Genomic DNA, 18,589 nt, shown 5'->3' with positions numbered 1-18,589 from the left:
CCATTAACAGTCTCCCAAATGTAAACATTATAAGTCCCAATACATAGTCTTGTATAGTGCTGTAAGTTTATTATTACGAAGCTTTTTTGCAGCTAGTTTTGAGTTTAAAAGCCCAAATGTATCTGGATCAGGGGTCGGCAACCCTGGTCCTGGAGAGCCGCAGGGTGTGCTGGCTTTCGTTGTTGCTTGGCATTAATTGATCAATGAAAGCCGTTGATTACACAGTTAACTCACCTCACCTGGTTTCTTGGGTCTGAGTCGCTTGGAGACGAAAAGCCAGCACACCCTGCGGCTCTCCAGGACCAGGGTTGCCGACCCCTGATCTGGATTATCACTTAAAATGAGCCAGACTGTTGAGTGGCTCACTGCTGCCCTCCTGTGCTATAGAAAATTACTTTAAAATGCATTTTACAATGTTTGCTCTATTCCCAACTCATCCAAAAAGCATCCACCTCTTACTTACAGTATATGTTGTAGTTTAAGTAACCGTGTACTTATTTTATAAGAAGTATCTATTGCAGGGCTGCCTAACCTTGTTCCTGGAGATATAGTGTCCTGTAGGTTTTAATTTCAACCTAATTTGGCACAACTGATTTTACTCATTAGTAGTACAATCAGATGCTTAGCTGTTGAATGCGGTGTGCTTTGTTAGGGCTGAAGTAAAAACCTGCGGGACAGTAGATCCCCAGGAACAGGGTTTGGCAGCCCCGATCTAATGAGTTTTCGCTCCTGTGTCAGTCTCTCGCTGAGGGCATCATGTAATGGACCTCTCCTTTCCTGTTTTTCTCCTTTTCCCCAAATTTTGTTCTGTCCCTTTTCTCTGTACCCCTCTCTATTCTTTGAAGTGGATCCAGAAAGAGCCAGTCCCATGAGTGGGGCCCCCTCCCCCCCACCCGTCACAGGGTCTCTGCATTAATAACCTGCCTTCCTGTCGACAGTGAGCTGGCAAAGACCTCTGACTCACACCATTTACCGATACATGGAGAACCAACCGCTCGAGCAGCAGACCTTTGGCAAAGGTGGCTACGCATTGAGCTGAGGGATTACTGTCACTCAAGACCTCAAAGCAGCAGGATGAGGCAGCGGGGGCAAACATTTCAGTAGTCGCTAGCTGCTCCAGGCTCTCTGGCTGACACTCGAGTCAGGCAGTGAGGTGTGTGCATGTGTTAGGACCATGCTGCAATGAGAAATGCCACCTTTAATCCAACCGTTCCCCCTCCCTGCCACTCTAAAGGGAGTGTGGTCAAGGCAGCTGCTCTTAAGTGTTTACCAGAACATGAACAAACCTGTATTTTTCCACCAGGATGCAGGCTAGTTTGGAGATTAGGTATTTGTTTGCTCTTTGTTTGATGTGTTATTTTTAATACCTTGTGATGTATCTAGAAGATTGAAGGTTGACTTCATCCTACCCTCTGACAAGTTCACACATGCCCTTTTCACTCCTGCTGCAGCAGCCTGCTTCTTCAAGGCAGCATCTGCCTGCAAGTACTTGAGGTATACGCTCTCGCACTGGCTTTAGAGCTGCAAAAATATTCTATTTAAACAGCAGGTTAAGTGAGAATGTGTTTGATTTGGGGCCATACCCCTGTACCCGGTTCTGCCACATGGCTCCAACACGTTTCTGAGCGATAAATGGAGAGCGAGAGCGATGGAAATGAAGGGAGAGGTGTTCGAAGCCAAAAACAGACCCTTTCTAATCCCTGAGGAATTGGGTAATGGCTTTTGCACGTTCCTGCCGAGATGAAGTGGGCACTGTTAACAAGTGAGGAAAAACCATTTTCATTGTTGCTCTATGTTAGCTGACCATTAATCTTCCTGACCATTGATCCCTCGTTTTTGATTCGCCGTCTTGCAGAAAACAGCATCTCGTGTTCCTCAAACTGAAAACAATGTGCCGATACGATCATTCCCAATTGCCCTTTCCGATTTTGTTTCCTTTCTGATGCAAGATGTTCTTTGCTGGGAATGTGTAGTCATTTTCCAGTCCATACTGGGCAGGGCTATGACACCATGACACAACATGTTTTCCAGCAAATGTCTGTGTACATTCCAGAGTAGGAAGTAACCCTGCATCTCCACTACACTGTCCTGGCTGCCACTTCCAACATCCGACTTCATTTAATCTAAGTACTTTTGGAAAAACCAAGAATGCAATACAGATGCAGCTTATCCATAACCAAAATCCTGTTCCTCCCAGTATGCTGGCAGTACATTATAATCCCTGTGTACTGTATACAAACACATACCGCATGTCAACCAAAGAATGGCATTAGATAATGCCCAAATACCGATGCTTGTCTAAAATTCCGGGATACTTCTTTGAGGGGATGGCCTTGGAGATGTGTACATTTGCTTAAATTCTCAATGTGGTTTGTAGCTCAATCAGATCTGATCAATGAAAAAAAACATGAGGCAGAACACACAGGATATATACAATACACAGAACTGATTAACCAATCACGTCAATTATGAAAACCTATTGTGCTGAACACAAGACCTAGCTAATGTATCTGGATGAATTACCTGCATGGACCATGTATGTATAGTTTGGAAGTATGCAAGTGAACCACACAGCACTATCATGAGAAGATTAGCCTCAACATTTGGGATTGGAGGGACCCAATCTACCCAATTTACAGTACACCCCTGCACCCTGTGAAATGCTGTTAAACGCAGGAGAAGTGAATCTCACCCATAGAGATGTACACAACACGCCTTGTGAGGCCCACCCACTTTTCTTCCACTGCATCCAATGGCAGAGGTCCACCCTAATGAGTGTTATGTATAATACAGACGTGCAGGCTTAATGGCATGAGATGGAAAGACCAGGGAAGGAAAATGAACCGCGGAGCTCAAGCGCAAAGGATTTAACAACAACAACATGGGGACATGGTATTACACCAACAGGTTTGAAAATGGCCATGGGAAAGCGAAATGAGCAATGATGAAATGTGAATAACAAACATAGAAACCAGAAGGAAACCAGACGCCGTGGTCATGAACCAGTGTACCAGGACTGCCCAGTTCCCCTGAACAATGCAGTAACTGTCCCCTTGCCTGTTATTCATTCTCCATAAAACAGTTTAAACAGGCCGAATCCCATTAAAATCACTTTATTCCAAAGAAACATAAAATAGTCAGAGAATGCAGTCATTGAATAAATGTTTCTGTAATGAATATTTACATATAAATTAAAAAAATGCAGAAAAAATACAACACAGATGTTAATCCTAATCACAGATATGCCCAGTGGCACTACTTGAGTTGTTATGCTTGCCATCCCACTGTCCATAGCAAACCACTGCAGTAGTAAGTCTTAACCAATCAGCGATTAATGCTGGGACTGAATACTTTCACAATTACCCCCCCCCCCCCCCCCCCCAAGCCCCCTTCCCCTTTTTGACAACAGAAATACATAACATACAACAGATTCTGCAGATATACAGCCCAAATAGTCTAAGAAAGAAAACTTCCTTTACCTTCCACAAGGCAATAGCAGCAAACAGTGTCACTTTTGTCCAAGTGAACCATAGCACATACTCACCAAAACATTTAAAATAAGCAGAAAATGAGCACACTGCCATTTTAACCAAGGGGATCGCCAAGCATCCGGATAACTTCACATATTTCCTGAATGAATGTTCCTTCAGTGCCTATACTTATTGGTCTGTGTGCCAGACATCACATTAACAACTTGCAAGCATATCAGAAAAGTTAACTACTAATACTACCCAGGAGAGGGTAGGGAGCTACTCTAACAACCTAGTGTGAGGCCTAATACACTGAAGAACGGATGGATCCTTACTTATTTTTGAGAATGGGGACGGAGTGGGTTAACGCTGGGTAAGCATCGACTGCTCTCCCTTTCGTTCTATGTAGATGCTGTTCACTGTACGGTATGGGCCTGGCATTGTAGACAATGGATGAGGGTAGTTTCTTGCCCAGCTTGCTGTGCTGTCGGAGAGCAGGGGCCGTAACTGTCAACATACTGCAACGCTTCTCTTTGTGAAGCAGCTGCAAGAGGCGTCGTGCATTTGCTCCACTCGCTTGGCTATTTAAGACATGAAGAGTTAACATGTAAACCCAACTCTCCCAGACTAGCCCTGTGCCACCCTGTCTTGAGACTGGCACAGCGCTGTCTGGCAATCTCCTGCGATAGGGCAAAGCCCCTACTTGGTTTTGGTGGGGGGGGGGGCGGCTGAATGGAGGAGGGAAGAAGGGTGGGGGAGGACTGGAGGTGTCAGTTTCCTGCATGACACGCTCCACCACCCTCTCCGGCAGGTGCTAGTGGTACTGAAGAATAACAGGAACTATGGAGAGAAAGAGAGAGAAGGGGTTAATGAAAGAGTCATTATCTGCACTCAATACCAACAGCAAGCGCAAACGCACTGCTGGTGAATTGAGCATGGTATTGGGTGAGACCATCTGCTTGTGTCCATGACAACACTTACTGATGATGATGAGCAGCAGAATCACGACTACCAGTGCGATTATTGCTTTCATCTGTTGAAAAACAGAAAAATACATTTATTACCGATATATTGTGTCAACCCATTTTTCAGCTACTGTAGAAACACACCAAGAAAAGTCTTTTTGGAGTTACTTTTGTTCCTGAAGTTGTTACTGCATACTGTTCTGGATGATAGTGTCTCCAAAATAAATGTTATGTAATATAAGGAGGGTCCCGGCTCCGTCACAACAAATCATAAAAATATATCAGCACAATGGGACAATTTTGGGGGCCAAGGTAGGCAGCTGTTCAACTGGGGAGGAGCATCATGGGAAATCTCACCTTCATGTCCCTCCACCACATCCTCCTGTGCAGATGTTTGGCTCGACTGCTGAAGGCTGAGGCATTATCCGAAAGGCTCTCTGGACAATTGCAGTACGGTACAGAAAAAAACAAAACACAAGGACAGGAACAGAACATTTGTCAAAAAACCATGTGGAAAAGGTTTTTGGGATTATGCTGGCATCGTTGCATAACATTTTAGAGCTTGGCAAGATCACTTATGATTGTTGCCTAGAGACATTTGGACTGTGGACAAGGGCCTCAAAGACCTCAATTGTGCAGGAATTGCTTCATCGTCTCTCCTGACGAGAAATACCTTTTTTTCTTTTTTGTGGAATTTATTTAGTCCCCTTGTTACTAAACTGAATTGCATCCAACTGTTTGACAACACAGAGGGTCTAATTAGAGTAAATGCTATTAAGTGTTCCGTGAAGTGCTTCAGAGTCTGCTGGAATGTTGACCAGAGGCTACCGGCACGTTGCATGCAGAGTGAGGAGAGAGTAGAGAGCAGGGCTGGGCCACAGGAACCAGGAAGCAGAGGGCTCTGGGCAGAACTACACCCACAAGCCGCGATTCACCTGCTCATCCTACCACACTCGACCTCCAGCTCAACAGGGAGCCACCACCTCCAAGGTCCTTCCAGCAAATTCCAGCACATTCGTTCACGCCCTCACAACCCTGTCACGCTCACCATACTGTGTACCTGCACTTCCTCCCGCCCCACACAGAGGCAACACCGCTGGGTCAAAGCACGTTTTCCCAATGGTCATGTGACAATCTCTTCCAGATGTTTCTCACAGTATTATCCTGCAGACATGCTATTGCTCTGTGTGGACACGTGCAGCTGTTACACAATGCCAGTTATTCAAAAAGCAGCCAGCCGTAATGAAAGCGACAGGAATGCTAAGAAAGTTTTTCGTCTTTCTGAGGAAAAAGATCAGAGGAGCTGCTTCCCTTAAGTGTCAGAAGGTATGGAATAACAATCGAAAAAGAAGCCTTCTGGACACCGTTTACAATGGACTGAACTTGGTGATGCAATAAACACCTTTAATGTGGATTAATACGCCACATTTCTCAAACAACGGTACCATTCATCCCCTGTGCTACGGCGCTTGGCAGGGTAGGCAGGTTACAAGGCACAAAGGACTGAGAGTCATTTGTCATTTGTGTTTTTGCACGCACGCTTGTTAGGTCCTTGCTATATTCTCGGACACACAAGGTGGAATTCCAAGAAGAGGACCTCATCTCTCACGCATGGCCCCAGAACTCATCCGTCTTCCAGAGATACTACAACCCTCATACCTAATTTACGCTTCTATGCTCCAGCATCTTAACACCCCTCCACCCTTTCAATTAGGAAGTCTAGTGTTGGACAGTTCACAAACAAACAAATCTTTTAGAATGAGCTAGTGAACAAAAATAGGCAACAAACAAGAAGCAAATGTAAGGAACCAAATGAGTAAGCCATGTAGTTCAACCGGAGCGGAATGCAGAGAGGCAAAAAAACCTGTTGCTCAAGATTATAAGATTATTGTAATATGAGAGGCAGCTATTTAATAAAATTGATTTAAAAAAAGTATTTTTGACATGGAAGTCTCGACGTACTAGTGAACTAACTGTGAATTTATATTTTGGACAAATGGAGCCAAAGGATCCAGCTCACCAAAAGGAGTAAAAGCTGCCATCGCTAGGAGCGACCTCACCTGACTCACCTGACTTATCCTGAAGGTCATCCAGGCGCTCCCCTCTCTCGATGACTTTGGAGATGTTCTCCTGCATGACATCGATCACCTCATCCACTTGGGTCTGCACTCTGCAGGATGGAGGCAGAGGAAGGACGAGCAGACAGAGGAGAGGGCCAACAACATTTTAGAGTCTACCCTGAGGAACAATACTGGGCTGATAGTTGTGTTCATAAATCACTCTGGCCTGAACTGCAGCATTGTGCAGTAGTTATAACACAACTTTGTAAACGCACTTTTTATGGTATTACACTGCTTGGCACTCGCAGGGACACACTTAAGAAACTTTTGCAAATAAAAGATTAAAAAATGAGGACTGCCAAGGCTCAGTCAGCAGCTGGATTTACTGCACTGCCCTGAGTGTGAACTACCAATAGGAACATTCTCACACCTGCGGCCATGCCGACTGCCCAGCGAGCCGGAGCAAGCACACCTCCACGTCTTTAATCTCTAATGCAGGAGGCCTACACAGCGTCCCCTCTGGCCCATTAACTCTACATAGGGAGGGAGAAGAGAGGTGCTGCTACACTGCATGGGGTCTGGAAAAGAACTTGGCTTTTTATTCAAAACTCAAAAGTACTCTGAAATATCCACAAAACTTCAGTCCAAGCCCTCAACATTTGCCGTTTGACTGGACTGGATAAATTAAAAACACAATGACACTGAACGATGAATGACCACTGAACAATGAATGCCTATACACTTGAGAAAGGGTTGAATAAATCATAAAAATAAATATAAAAAAGCTTTACAATTGTAGCTTATAGCTTTACATTATAGCTTAATTTAATTTAGATTAAAAGATCAAATGACAAGGGGAGCATATCCCTTGTATGTAAAGTTTAAATACTTGTAAGCCACTATTCTCTGAAGTAGAACCATTTCTACGGTAGTACCTTCACTCCACTCTAATGTGAAATAGACTTATCCACCCTCTAAGTGTTTAATAGGTATGACAACGTGGAGCTGTAGTACATAGTAAAGTGCAATGTAAAGTTTGTGAATTTTTAACTTTGGTCAAGCTGATGTCAAACTCACAATTCATGAGTCATAATGTGTTTTCAACCTTTTGTTTTTGGCAGCCTGACTTGTCAATAGAAAAGGAAAACCTATTTCTGTCTTACAGCACTAAGTTATAAAAAGAAACTGGAACATAATTTCCTCAATCCAATGTTCAAAAAGCTTGATAATCGCTGTTCTCACCAAACCTTCGATAATTGCCAAATATGACAGAATTCTCACATACTTCCTGAATATATACTCGTTCTGCTTTATGATGCACTCTCTGTTTCTATCATGTAAGAAGTTTTCAGCAGTTTCAATTACGGCTTAATCTACAACACAGGCAACTCAAACTTTTAGATGACTACAGCTTCAGAAATCATTTAAACCACAGACCAATCAGCTTCAAGACTGTAAAATCAGATGAATCATGCAAGGTGTCTGATGAAAATAATGCATTGCCTGCTAGTGTACATTTCCCAGCAGTTGTGAATAGAATACGAGTATTGATTTGGGCCTGAGAGTTTTAAAATTGACAAACCAGAGGGAGCTAGCAGCTTAAGATGCTGTCTTTCTTTCATCATATATGAAACAATGTTAAATGTTCTATTGCAATAGATCACTAAGGATATCCTGTGGTAGATTACACTTGCAAAGTTGAAATAACATATTATAATATTTCCTGCCCTACTTTTGATATATATTTTGTCTTTTTTCCCCCATTTCATTTCTTACCCTGTGACAATGTTAAAAATGTACAAGCCAGAACACATCACTTGGTCAAATCATTTTTTGACTATTTGCAAGAATATTGTGTAATACTAACAGGTGGTGATGTATGGTAAATTAGGGTGATATGAAGCAATGGGCAGGACTGTCGGGCCAGGGTGTGTAAGCATTTGCCTCAGCAAACCTGCTTGTTTTCCAGAGGAAAGGCATGCATGGTGCGCTCCAGGGTAGCAGTGAGGTGTAATCTTTGCAGGCCAACACCATACTCATACAAACCGCTTATGTCACTGCTGACATGCACAGCTGTTCCCACTGGAAGCTCTGTTAATCAGACTCACAGCAGTAAGTGCAGACAGCTCAGTATCATATATTTGCTCATACAGTACCTAGGGGATGACTGGTTAAAAACACATGGACACATGTGCGTGTGCATACACATACATACACACACACACACACACACACACACACACACTTACTGTCTGATTTTGTCATTTTTGGGTCCAAATTTTGGTCCACTTGGTCCCCTCCTGCAATGAAAGAAAAACTTATCTCAATAAATAAAATTAAAATTAAAATTAAATTCCCATCCCAGATGAACATAAACACAAGCATAAGAATGTACATGTCCAATGACACAGAGAACTGTGGGCTATGTCAATGCAAACATAACATGCAGATAAAATTGCATACATATACTGTTATAGGTCTACAATTTGAAATAATGCCAATGTTATGTCATACTATGACAGACTTTGAAAGGAAGTTTCCTCTATAGAAATGTTTTTTATTACTTTGTACTTTTAAGGAATGTGTTCATTTTCTCCATTACGCAGACCACACAAAACCAGACATAGACACACTTACAGGAAGAAGTCCTCTTCCTCATCAGAGTCTTCCTCAAGGAGATTCCTCTGTAAAACAACAAAGTGAAAAGTTAATGGTGAGGCAATGTACATTCACAAGTTTCCTATTCAAGATTGCCGATGAAACGGTGACCCATTGGAGAAGGCTGAGTAGTGATTAGTAGTGTGAATGTTGTATTGCTTTAGCTGGGCTATGAAGGATCTGGCCGAACAGAAAAAGATTACAGCTTTGATGCTCAATGTCCAGTTAAAATATTAAGACATATCCTGCTTGGCACTAGACACGGCATAGATATCAAGTTGTCCTGATATCCTAAAGACCAGCATTCTGCACAGGGAGTGTTTACCTGCTCTTCCCCATATAAATAAAAATAAACACTAACCGCAGAAGCCATCTAGAACCAGACACTGCTTCACATCCACACAACCACTCATAAAAAATAATTAAAGACTGTAGATGCTGGAGTATGGAACAAATGGACAGCTGTGTATACATTATGAATGAGCTTCACATACAGAAATTATTTCAATTTCAAATAGCATATTTAAAAATGTATAACCACCAAGATTCGTGTCCTTGAGCTTGCAAACATGACAGTTATCACGCTCCACATTCCCAGGGTGGTTCTGAATGCTTAACCATCATTGCTCCGCAGGATTGGCAAATATAAAGATGACCTGTATGTTTTATGGAATTCCAGCCATATGAGCTTTATGGATGTCTCGGGAGTTTCCCCTTCATAAGAGTTAAAATTTAGTTCCACAGCCTGCGTTACATCACAACCCCTCTGTTGGTCTAAGCTATCATTAAACACGTCCGTTCCTGGCTGCTTCATTCACTTGTTGCGTGCGGGGCACAAACTCCCCAAGCAATCACTTAAAGACTTGTTCCGCTTTGTTTTTTCCCTCCTCTCGCTCACAAACACATGTCATTGTGCTGCTCTGGCCCGGCTCCAGAGCGGAGAACAGGGATGGGGAGAGAGCGATCAGGTGGGAGGGAAACGTGCTGCTTATGTAAGGGCCTGGCGCTTTGATCGCGGCTCAACAACACGGTGCTCTGGGGGGGGGGGGGGGGCAGAGCAGGAGGCTCCGTAGTATCCAAAACAAAGAGAAGGGGGGCAAGCACCTACCCTCCATCCTCTCTCCCTAGTGTTGAGGTACTCGAAGGCTGCAAAGCCCAGCGGTCCGGCTTACCCTTTCGCTTCGAATCGAACCCGTGACCTCATCATCGTTGAGGTGTCGTTTGAATTTCGGGGGCATTGCTTCTGCAGGCTGCTCCCCTCTCTCTGGCTCCCTCTGTAGGTGGAGAGAAGAAGAAAAAAATGATTGCAGTCAAACCGTAAAAACTAGTTGTTCATTTTTTCTTTTCTTTTTTTTGTTCAACTGCAAGAAACATGCATAGAACAAGACTGGTCTGTTCTTGTGCACAACCCTACCTCGGAGATCCAAGTTTTCATAAGTGTACAAAGGAAAAATAAATAAATAACACATAGCAAGTATGGAAAATAACACCAAAATGTTGTGTGTCAGTGAAAAATAAATATCTAAATGGTAAATAATAGGGCTAAATATGAATCGAGTTGAAAGAAAAACATTCAAAACAGTGAAAAGTATGGCCATCACCACACTCTGTGCACTAGCCTACTGTTTGAAAAACACTGTGTGTGTGGTCACTTTTCCCACATTTCTGGAAGTTGTCTGCCAAGGTGTTGGAGCCCAACCAATCATGAAACATGTGCGAGAACCCAGAAAGCAAAGAAAATACAATAGCTGTTCTAGTGAGTGACCAGAAAATAAAAAATGACAAATAAAAAAATAAAATAAAAAAACATGAAAGAAACTTGCCTTAATATAGAAAGACAAAGTTTAGTTAATCCAATTTGGATACACTTCATTGGAACTAAACATTGCCTTTCAAAGTATACATATAGATGGGCTTTCAAGAGCAACAAGAGGTTCAGGAGCACTTAACCATCCATTTTAATACCCATGACCTTGTTATGATATTTCAGTGAAGTATGCCATTGCAGTTGACTCAATCACTGTAATCTTAATAAACCATTTTCATGTTCGCCCTTGAAATGGACGAGTCTTGGTTTAGCATCACCTTAGAACTTTGCTGAAAGCACATTTATTCAAGGGGATCATTCACATCCACATGTCTATACTATCAAGAAAAACAAGCTAGAACTACAAAACGGCTTATGCTAGCAGTCCCTGTCATCTTAATACAGACTGCATTCCACCCACATTCAGTATGCTAGGCCTCAGTCTCCTCATGTCACTTAACAGACTCACAGCGATGTCAAGCCGCACACTAGTCCTGCCACCAACCCCCACCCCCCTCAACCCCCCCAGCCCCAAAACTACATCTGAGAGACTGATACCATTTTATCCACTTTTCTGAAACTGTTGCTTTCTGCTTCTCCTCCTGGAAGCTTGGTCGGAAAAAGGCCTATTCCCAGTCAGGAGCAGCTCTGAATTTTCCAGTAAACAGCAGAAAGAGGTCTATCTGAGGTAACGACAGAGTGAAGAAGACAGAAAGAAAGAAAAAGAGAAAGAGAGAAAAAGACTAACAGTCTTTGGTCGCAACCATGCAAACACTGATTTCTTTCATATGCACATTGTGAAATCCATTTGCACTTCTATCCAAGTAAAAGCACAACCTTGGCATGGTTCACAAGCTCAGAAACAGGAAATGGACCAGAATCGACTAACGATGTGTTGAGGATTAAAAGAAGCAACAGGAACAAAATGCTGGAGTCCCTTCCCACTGAAGATGATTTTGATAGAACAAACTTCTGGCTAGCTCACATTCACCCAGGCAGGAACTACATTGAACGGTTTTCTCTTCCTGAATGTATATGGCCCATGATATGGGCCTACGGATCCCATGGTATTAATGGAAACTTTTTTTTTTGCCAAACAGCCATGTCAATAAAGTATAGGGATACTGGGGAAATGCCAGAAAGACAGCAGTGTTAACAGTATATCCAATAGTAGTAACTTAGACCTAGTCTCATTAGGAGTGACCCATAAGTACTGGTGGCTGACTCAGAGCAACTCAGAGCAACTCCCAAAACGACCTTCAGTTAAATATACGTCATCAGACAATAACAATAAGCGTGAATTGACTTTGGCCATTTTCCCTGTTCTACTACACGACATCACACCTGTCTATCTAGAAGGTTTTTCACCTAATCACAAGCAAAATCAGACTTATGAGGTACTAGAAATTACAGCAGGGCATTACCTCTTACCCTAATGCCCCCTAAAGCCTCAGAAAATACTAAATAAATTCAGGAGGAACATCAGGATAGTCATACAACGTTTCTCTTATGATGATCATAGTTGTGAATAGCAAAACCAATTCATTTTGAGTCCACTCCAGAAAAACAATATTCTCGGTTACATATTATTGCGCAATTTCTATATTTTACAACATTTACCAGACCGGACTAGCTGGCATATGAATAAGCCCATTATTAGTAGTTCCAGATGCAGGGATATGATCCTGTGATTTACTGCCACCACCCTATACCTTCAACGACATTAGGAGTGTTCATTTCGGTGATTGTCTTAGGGATGCAAGCATGACATCGCTAAGGTGACGTTCGTAGCTGCACTGCACAGAATTCTAAATAGAATAGAATTTTCAAAATATTCAAATACATTTTTCTACCTTCAGACCTTAGCTAGCTACAATGAACACAGCTAACGATACCTACAGTAACCGGTAGGATTCCAAATCTCAGGCCATAGCTAGATGCCCACCAAAAACTACAGTATCTAGCGAGCTAGCTAGCCTATCTATATTCCAAGTTAATTGCGAGTTAAAAATAACGAACATGCGTTAGTTAAATACCGCACTTTGCAAAAGAGCGGATAGCGTATTTTGAATCCTAACATGAAATACAAAAAAATAATATAACGTCAGGCTAGCCCTACAGTTAGCCTAGCCTCTATATCCTAATGCTAGCTGAATGCATTTGTGGTTGATGCATACAATTTTGTTTTGTAAATATCAATGGCCGATATAATAACACATTTCAGTGCGTTGATGACATCCTTTATGTCTGTGATTACATGTCGCAAATAAAAGCACAACACACTGTTCAGTCGCCAGTCCGATTCTAATAGCTTGCACGCTAATATAGCCATATTACTAGCTATATTACTACTGTAGCGACCAATCAGTTGTCCCAATGCATTTGTAAAACGCGACAAAACGAGCCATCTGTTGTAGCTACTGCTACTGTTATAGTTAGGTTTGTTTTCGCAATAGCTCCACCACGATACTAGTAGTATTAGCAAGCTCTCCAAGGTTAGCTGACTAGACGAGGCCTCTTGCATGATGCTACTGAGTCATGTTATTTAGTCTGCTAGCCAGCTAGCTAGCTCTCTCGCTCTGTTACCTGCGTTATTTTCGCTGTTACTTGATCCACAATCTGGCTATGGCTAACAAGGAGTAGGCTATGTTTTGGTTTCTCTTTAACTCTCTTGAACGAACATAGTGATCTAGTTACCGTTTCGTGGACGTCGTTGAGCCCTGTTTCAGGTGTACAAATATTTTATTGTTTTCCCGGAATTACTGAAATGTTTTCACCATCAGCGGCGCTGCGATATCTCCGTAGTTAACCATTCCCTGCATCCTCTGCTGACCAGGAAGCTAAACAGTTGTTTCCGCAAATAGATAGGCCAAGTTCCACAGAGTTCAAATGATTAAATTAAGCCAACAATTACATTATAGCCAATGCAGATTGTATCCATGGATATACCCATACGTAAACAGAGAAAGTCAGGGATTGTGATTTGTTAATTATAACGTCATGATATTGTAAGAGGGTGTATGCTAATTCATGGAGCAACAAGAAATATTTTATACCATCACCATCACCATATCAAATCGAACTGTCATCACCAATTTAATTTGTGTATATGCTTCGCTAACATTAACGTTCAATGTTCGTAGTCGGCCGACTTTATTTGTAATATAAACCCGCGCAGGGTTAAAAATGGCAAGCATGCACGAGTTTACTGGGTTTACCCGTGCTCGAGCAGTGACAGGTGATATACGCTTCCTAACGGTATGCTCTAGAAATAGCAGAATACAGTTTTGCCTACATACATTTGTTTATTTATTTATTAACGTTTACGTGTTAGTCTGAATTACCCCACCTTTCCCCCCCAACAGAGCAGTCCTTGCTCCTATCCCGGTAACACTTACAAGGTTACATGCATTGGCATGCACTAATGTAGTTGTTAACTAACCCAACTACTGAGTAGTTCATCTGTCAAGCTTTGTTTATGTATTTGTACATCATTAGGTCTAATTCATGTTAACTACATAAGTAATGCCGATTCATATTGGAATAAAAAAAAGTTAATAAAAAATAGCATTTGCCAATGGTTAACTAATTATAGGCTATGTTTATCCGATGGTTTACTGATGTTTGTAAATGTTTCTGTTAATAATACATTAGTTAGTAGCTAACAAATGGACATGTAATTTCATGCTTCATCAATGTACTTGCACATCAATTAATTAATGTTAACAATGAATAAGTAATACATTAAGTGTGACCTTCCTTCAATAACTGCCTCAAAAATAATGATAACACCTTGTCAACACAATAGAACCAACAAAAATGTTAATAGGGTTATACAAAATGCTTTGATATTTTGAAAACCTGTACACCAGCTTGTTAATGCTGCCAATCATGTGGCAGCAATTAAATGCTTAAAATCTAAGTGACTTTGGCCGTGGAATGATTGTTGGTGCCAGACAGTCTCAGACATTCTCTGCCAGATGCAGAGAATGGTGCAAAAAACATCCAGTGAGCAGCAGTTCTGCTGGCAGAAATGCATTGTTAATAAGAGAATGTCAGAGGAGAAGGGCCAGACTGGTCGAAGCTGACAGGAAGGTGACAGTAACGCAAATAGCCACGCATTACAGTAGTATGCAGCAGAAGACTTAATTACACCTAAGTGTAATAAATACCTAATAAAGTGCTGAGTGTATATTGTTAATGTGCAGGCCTTATTAAATCTCATCAAATATTAGAAAGGATGAGAGTATAAAAAGCATTTCTATAACCTTGATTTCATGTTACCTTCAAGTATAAAAAGGTTTTGTGGCCATATATTGTTTTGCTCACATCCTGTAGGCCAACACCCCCTCGCCCAGATACACAAAGGTGAAGCCTACTAAATTCTTTCATCTGTTTTTTCCAACTGTAAATGTGTGCAATATGACCTTAGGAGGATTTCTTGAGGACATGAAAGAGACACTGTCCATCAATTAACAGTGTAAATGTCACCAGCTATTTATTCTGTTCTCATTTTGCATAGAAAGATTTTTATACTTCTGAGCCAGTCTTTGTCAGCTTTAATTTGAGGGTATTTTTTTTTTTATACCTTTTTGGTAAGTCATGTAGGGTTTACTGCCATTCATATAGTTCCCCCATTTTAGGGGACCAAAAATACTGGACTAATTTACATACTGTAGTTTTAGTACTTGGTTGCAAATCCTTTGCATTTGATGACTGGGTAGTCTGCGACCCAAAGGAGAGGGGGGGTTGTACTCACAAGCTTAGATTGTGTTCCCCATCCACTTCAAGACCACAAGATTCAGAGTTTATCAGGTTATCAGCGGTATGAAGACTGTCACTCTACAATAATAACTGCTGTCACTATTGCTAGTTGGAAGATAATTTAGAATTAATGTGAAATATGCAGTGCTCCAGAGATTTGAATATATTAATTATGACATTAGGAGGATTTTAGGACCACTGGAACTGTACATCCACTTTGCTTTAATCTGATATGTCACCAGAAAGGGTCTGTATAATAATGGTTCTGTTGGGGCAACCACACAACTGTGCACAGACAGACAGTAACACAGTAAGGAGCCCTTTCATGTCCATAAAGCACATCTTTGTGCTGTAATGTTTATATAGATGAGAGCCAGAGTGTTAATCTTCTGAGAAAATGGGAGAAATAAAAGTCCAGGACCATGGCTCTGATGAGAGCAGCAGACTTCCTGGAGCTTTCTGTGGTGTGGGGGTGTCTGGGGGAGGAGGGGGGGGGGGGAGGGGTGATCTGTGTAGACTATGGTAATAAATGACTCGGTGACGGTCCCAAGGAACTTTGCCGAAAACTGTGACTGATGCTTCCCGTATGTCCCGATGAAGCTCACGCAGCCCCTGGGGTGTCTTCCCGGTAACATCTCGTCTATTTCTTTTTCAGCTATCTACACGCACATTTTTCACACACACCCGTGCATATGATATGAATGCGCATGCATAAACACGGGCACATGAACATCTGTAGTAGTCAGTGTCACAGAAATGTGCTTTTCATTATGGGGTCCCACTCTGCCTCTGATCCCAGGTTCTGTTCCCAGCACTAACAGGACCTACCCTTGATTTGATCGACTGGAATTTACAATATACAATTAGATGCTTCAGAAAGGGATCTTCATCCAGGCTAAATATCAGTTTCTTTCTTTTTGGTCACCTGTATAGATTGCACAACTGCTTAAAACACTTGGGAGCAGAATGTGACATTTTATAGGGGAAACAAATGAATATAGGCCAGCTACATTTGAATGAAATGGAGGAAAGTTTAGTGAGCCCAGAATGAAGTTGGACCAGTCAGGGTAGTAAAATATGATTGCTCTCTTCTTAAGGTTTCATTTAATTCCTGAGTGGATTCCCTACTGTTCATGTGACACATTCCAGATTCACATTGCATATACTCCACTAAACATTAGCCCACTTGTTTATCTGGGGGTATGCTTACTGTACATTTTTCAGAGGCAACAGTGTTGGCTGTAGGCCATTTCCTACCACGCATCTTACAGCTGAAGATCAAAGAGACCCCCAGTTATAGGTCACATCAGCTCAATTCAAAGGAACTGGCAGTACAGTATTGACAGGATGACTGACCCACTGATACTTTTCACGGGCAGTGTTTGTCATAATGTGTTTTGAATTGCTTTGAATTGAATTGAATTGTTCCTTTAAGATTTAATCACATATGCTTTGTAGTTTGCAGACAGTGGGTGGAGAAAGGCAAGCACTAGGAGACGTTCCAGCCAAAGCAAACATAAAATCTTTAAAAAGCATCCCGCCTCTACCCTCGAACAGGAAGCACACAAAGTGACCACTCCAGTCATGTGCAGTGGCAAAAATGTCCCCCGTTGCTCTGTCCGCAAGCAACTGGAAAATCAGGTGCTTTTACAGACCGACTGTAAGAAGCTTATTAAAGCCAGTTGTAGATTACGATCCATTTAACTAGATTCCTCAGATTTTACTGCCACTTTAAATTAAGGGGCTACTCTTTCCTACAGGGAAACATTTTTTACTTTCACTGCTGCTAAAGCAATCTTTTCAGCCTTATCACCAAGAACCATTATGTGAAAAGCCAAACATTTATACAGTCCCCTCCAATAGTATTGGAACAGCAAGGTCAGTTGCTTTGTTTTTGCTATACACTGAAGACAATGGAGTTTGAGATCAAAAGATGTACATGAGATGACAGATCCGAATTTCAGCTTTTATTTCCTGGTATTTTTATCTAGATTTGTTAAACAACTTAGATCATATCAGCTTTTGTATCAGGGTGGTCTGATACCAAAGGTGCTATGTTCTAAATAGTTTAACACATCTAGGTGTAAATACCAGGAAATAAAAGATGAAATTCGGATCTGTCATCTCATGTACATATTTTGATCTCAAACTCCATTGTCTTCAGCGTACAGCAAGAACTAAATAATTGGCCTTGCTGTTCCAATACTTTTAGATGATTGATTGACTTGTACAATGATTCTGTTTTGAGACTGAATAGACCAATAAAACATATTTTGAAATGAAATGGTTCTCAATTTGATTAAAAAAAAAAAAAGTTTTACTGTAATTGAAACATGGGTAGAGAGGCAACTCATATCTCACCCTGCCTACCCCTTTAGTAAAACAATTTCCAAAGCTTACCAAAAATCTGACTTCCCTTAGTTAATATGAGCATAGCCAGCAACACTTTACAGCTCATGACACAAACAACCCAGTAACATGTCTTGGAAGGACCAAGAAGCAGAGGATACATGTATTTCCAGTGCATTTCGATGATAGCATGTTGAGTACAATTAGGGAGATGACGGGCACCGATAGGAAAGATCGCTCTCGGCCTGCTGTTAATGATGGTTAGCTTGTTATCCCATCGGGGGTGGGGTGGGCAATTTGAGACCGGGTTGATGTGGCTTTAATGGGACAGTTGGCTGGGGCTTGTAAATGCCTGGAATATCTCCAGGGCCTGTGCTGGCGCTTAATCGTAAACTAGTGCTGGTTTTGGTTTCGAGCTGGAGCTGAAATGAAGCTGGAGGGAGCTCAGACACCAGTGTCAGGCTGTCATATCCACGTCCTCCCTGTTCAAGCACAGATGCTTGCAGACCATCTACA

General features: G+C 41.8%; 1 protein-coding gene across 2 annotated transcripts; it reads right to left on the bottom strand.

The window, feature by feature from the left end:
- Positions 1-3,390: 3,390 nt before the first annotated feature.
- Positions 3,391-13,832, bottom strand: vamp4 (vesicle-associated membrane protein 4). 2 transcript variants are annotated; one of them, XM_061239541.1, is made up of 8 exons: positions 13,658-13,832; positions 10,326-10,427; positions 9,133-9,179; positions 8,745-8,795; positions 6,505-6,605; positions 4,793-4,872; positions 4,452-4,503; positions 3,391-4,310 (listed from the first exon to the last, which is right to left on the bottom strand). In XM_061239541.1, exons 2-8 carry the CDS (start codon positions 10,389-10,391, stop codon positions 4,285-4,287), a joined length of 423 nt encoding a protein of 140 aa, XP_061095525.1. In that variant the 5' UTR covers positions 10,392-10,427; positions 13,658-13,832; the 3' UTR covers positions 3,391-4,284. The 2 variants fall into 2 exon arrangements, with proteins under 2 accessions (XP_061095525.1, XP_061095524.1); XM_061239540.1 differs by lacking the exon at positions 13,658-13,832 and adding an exon at positions 11,519-11,821.
- Positions 13,833-18,589: the final 4,757 nt, after the last annotated feature.

This window comes from Conger conger, chromosome 4 (assembly GCF_963514075.1).
Source record: "Conger conger chromosome 4, fConCon1.1, whole genome shotgun sequence".
NCBI lineage: Eukaryota > Metazoa > Chordata > Actinopteri > Anguilliformes > Congridae > Conger > Conger conger.
Note: the sequence above shows the minus strand (reverse complement) of the source record. Positions and strands in the feature narration are given on the sequence as shown.

Excerpts from the sequence above, each read along its gene's own strand:
- vamp4 (XM_061239540.1), bottom strand. Across the intron at positions 8,796-9,132 it reads GAGGAAGAGGACTTCTTCCT|GAGGGGACCAAGTGGACCAA; the intron begins GTAAGTGTGTCT and ends CTTTCATTGCAG. Across the intron at positions 4,311-4,451 it reads TCTGCTGCTCATCATCATCA|TTCCTGTTATTCTTCAGTAC; the intron begins GTAAGTGTTGTC and ends TTCTCTCCATAG.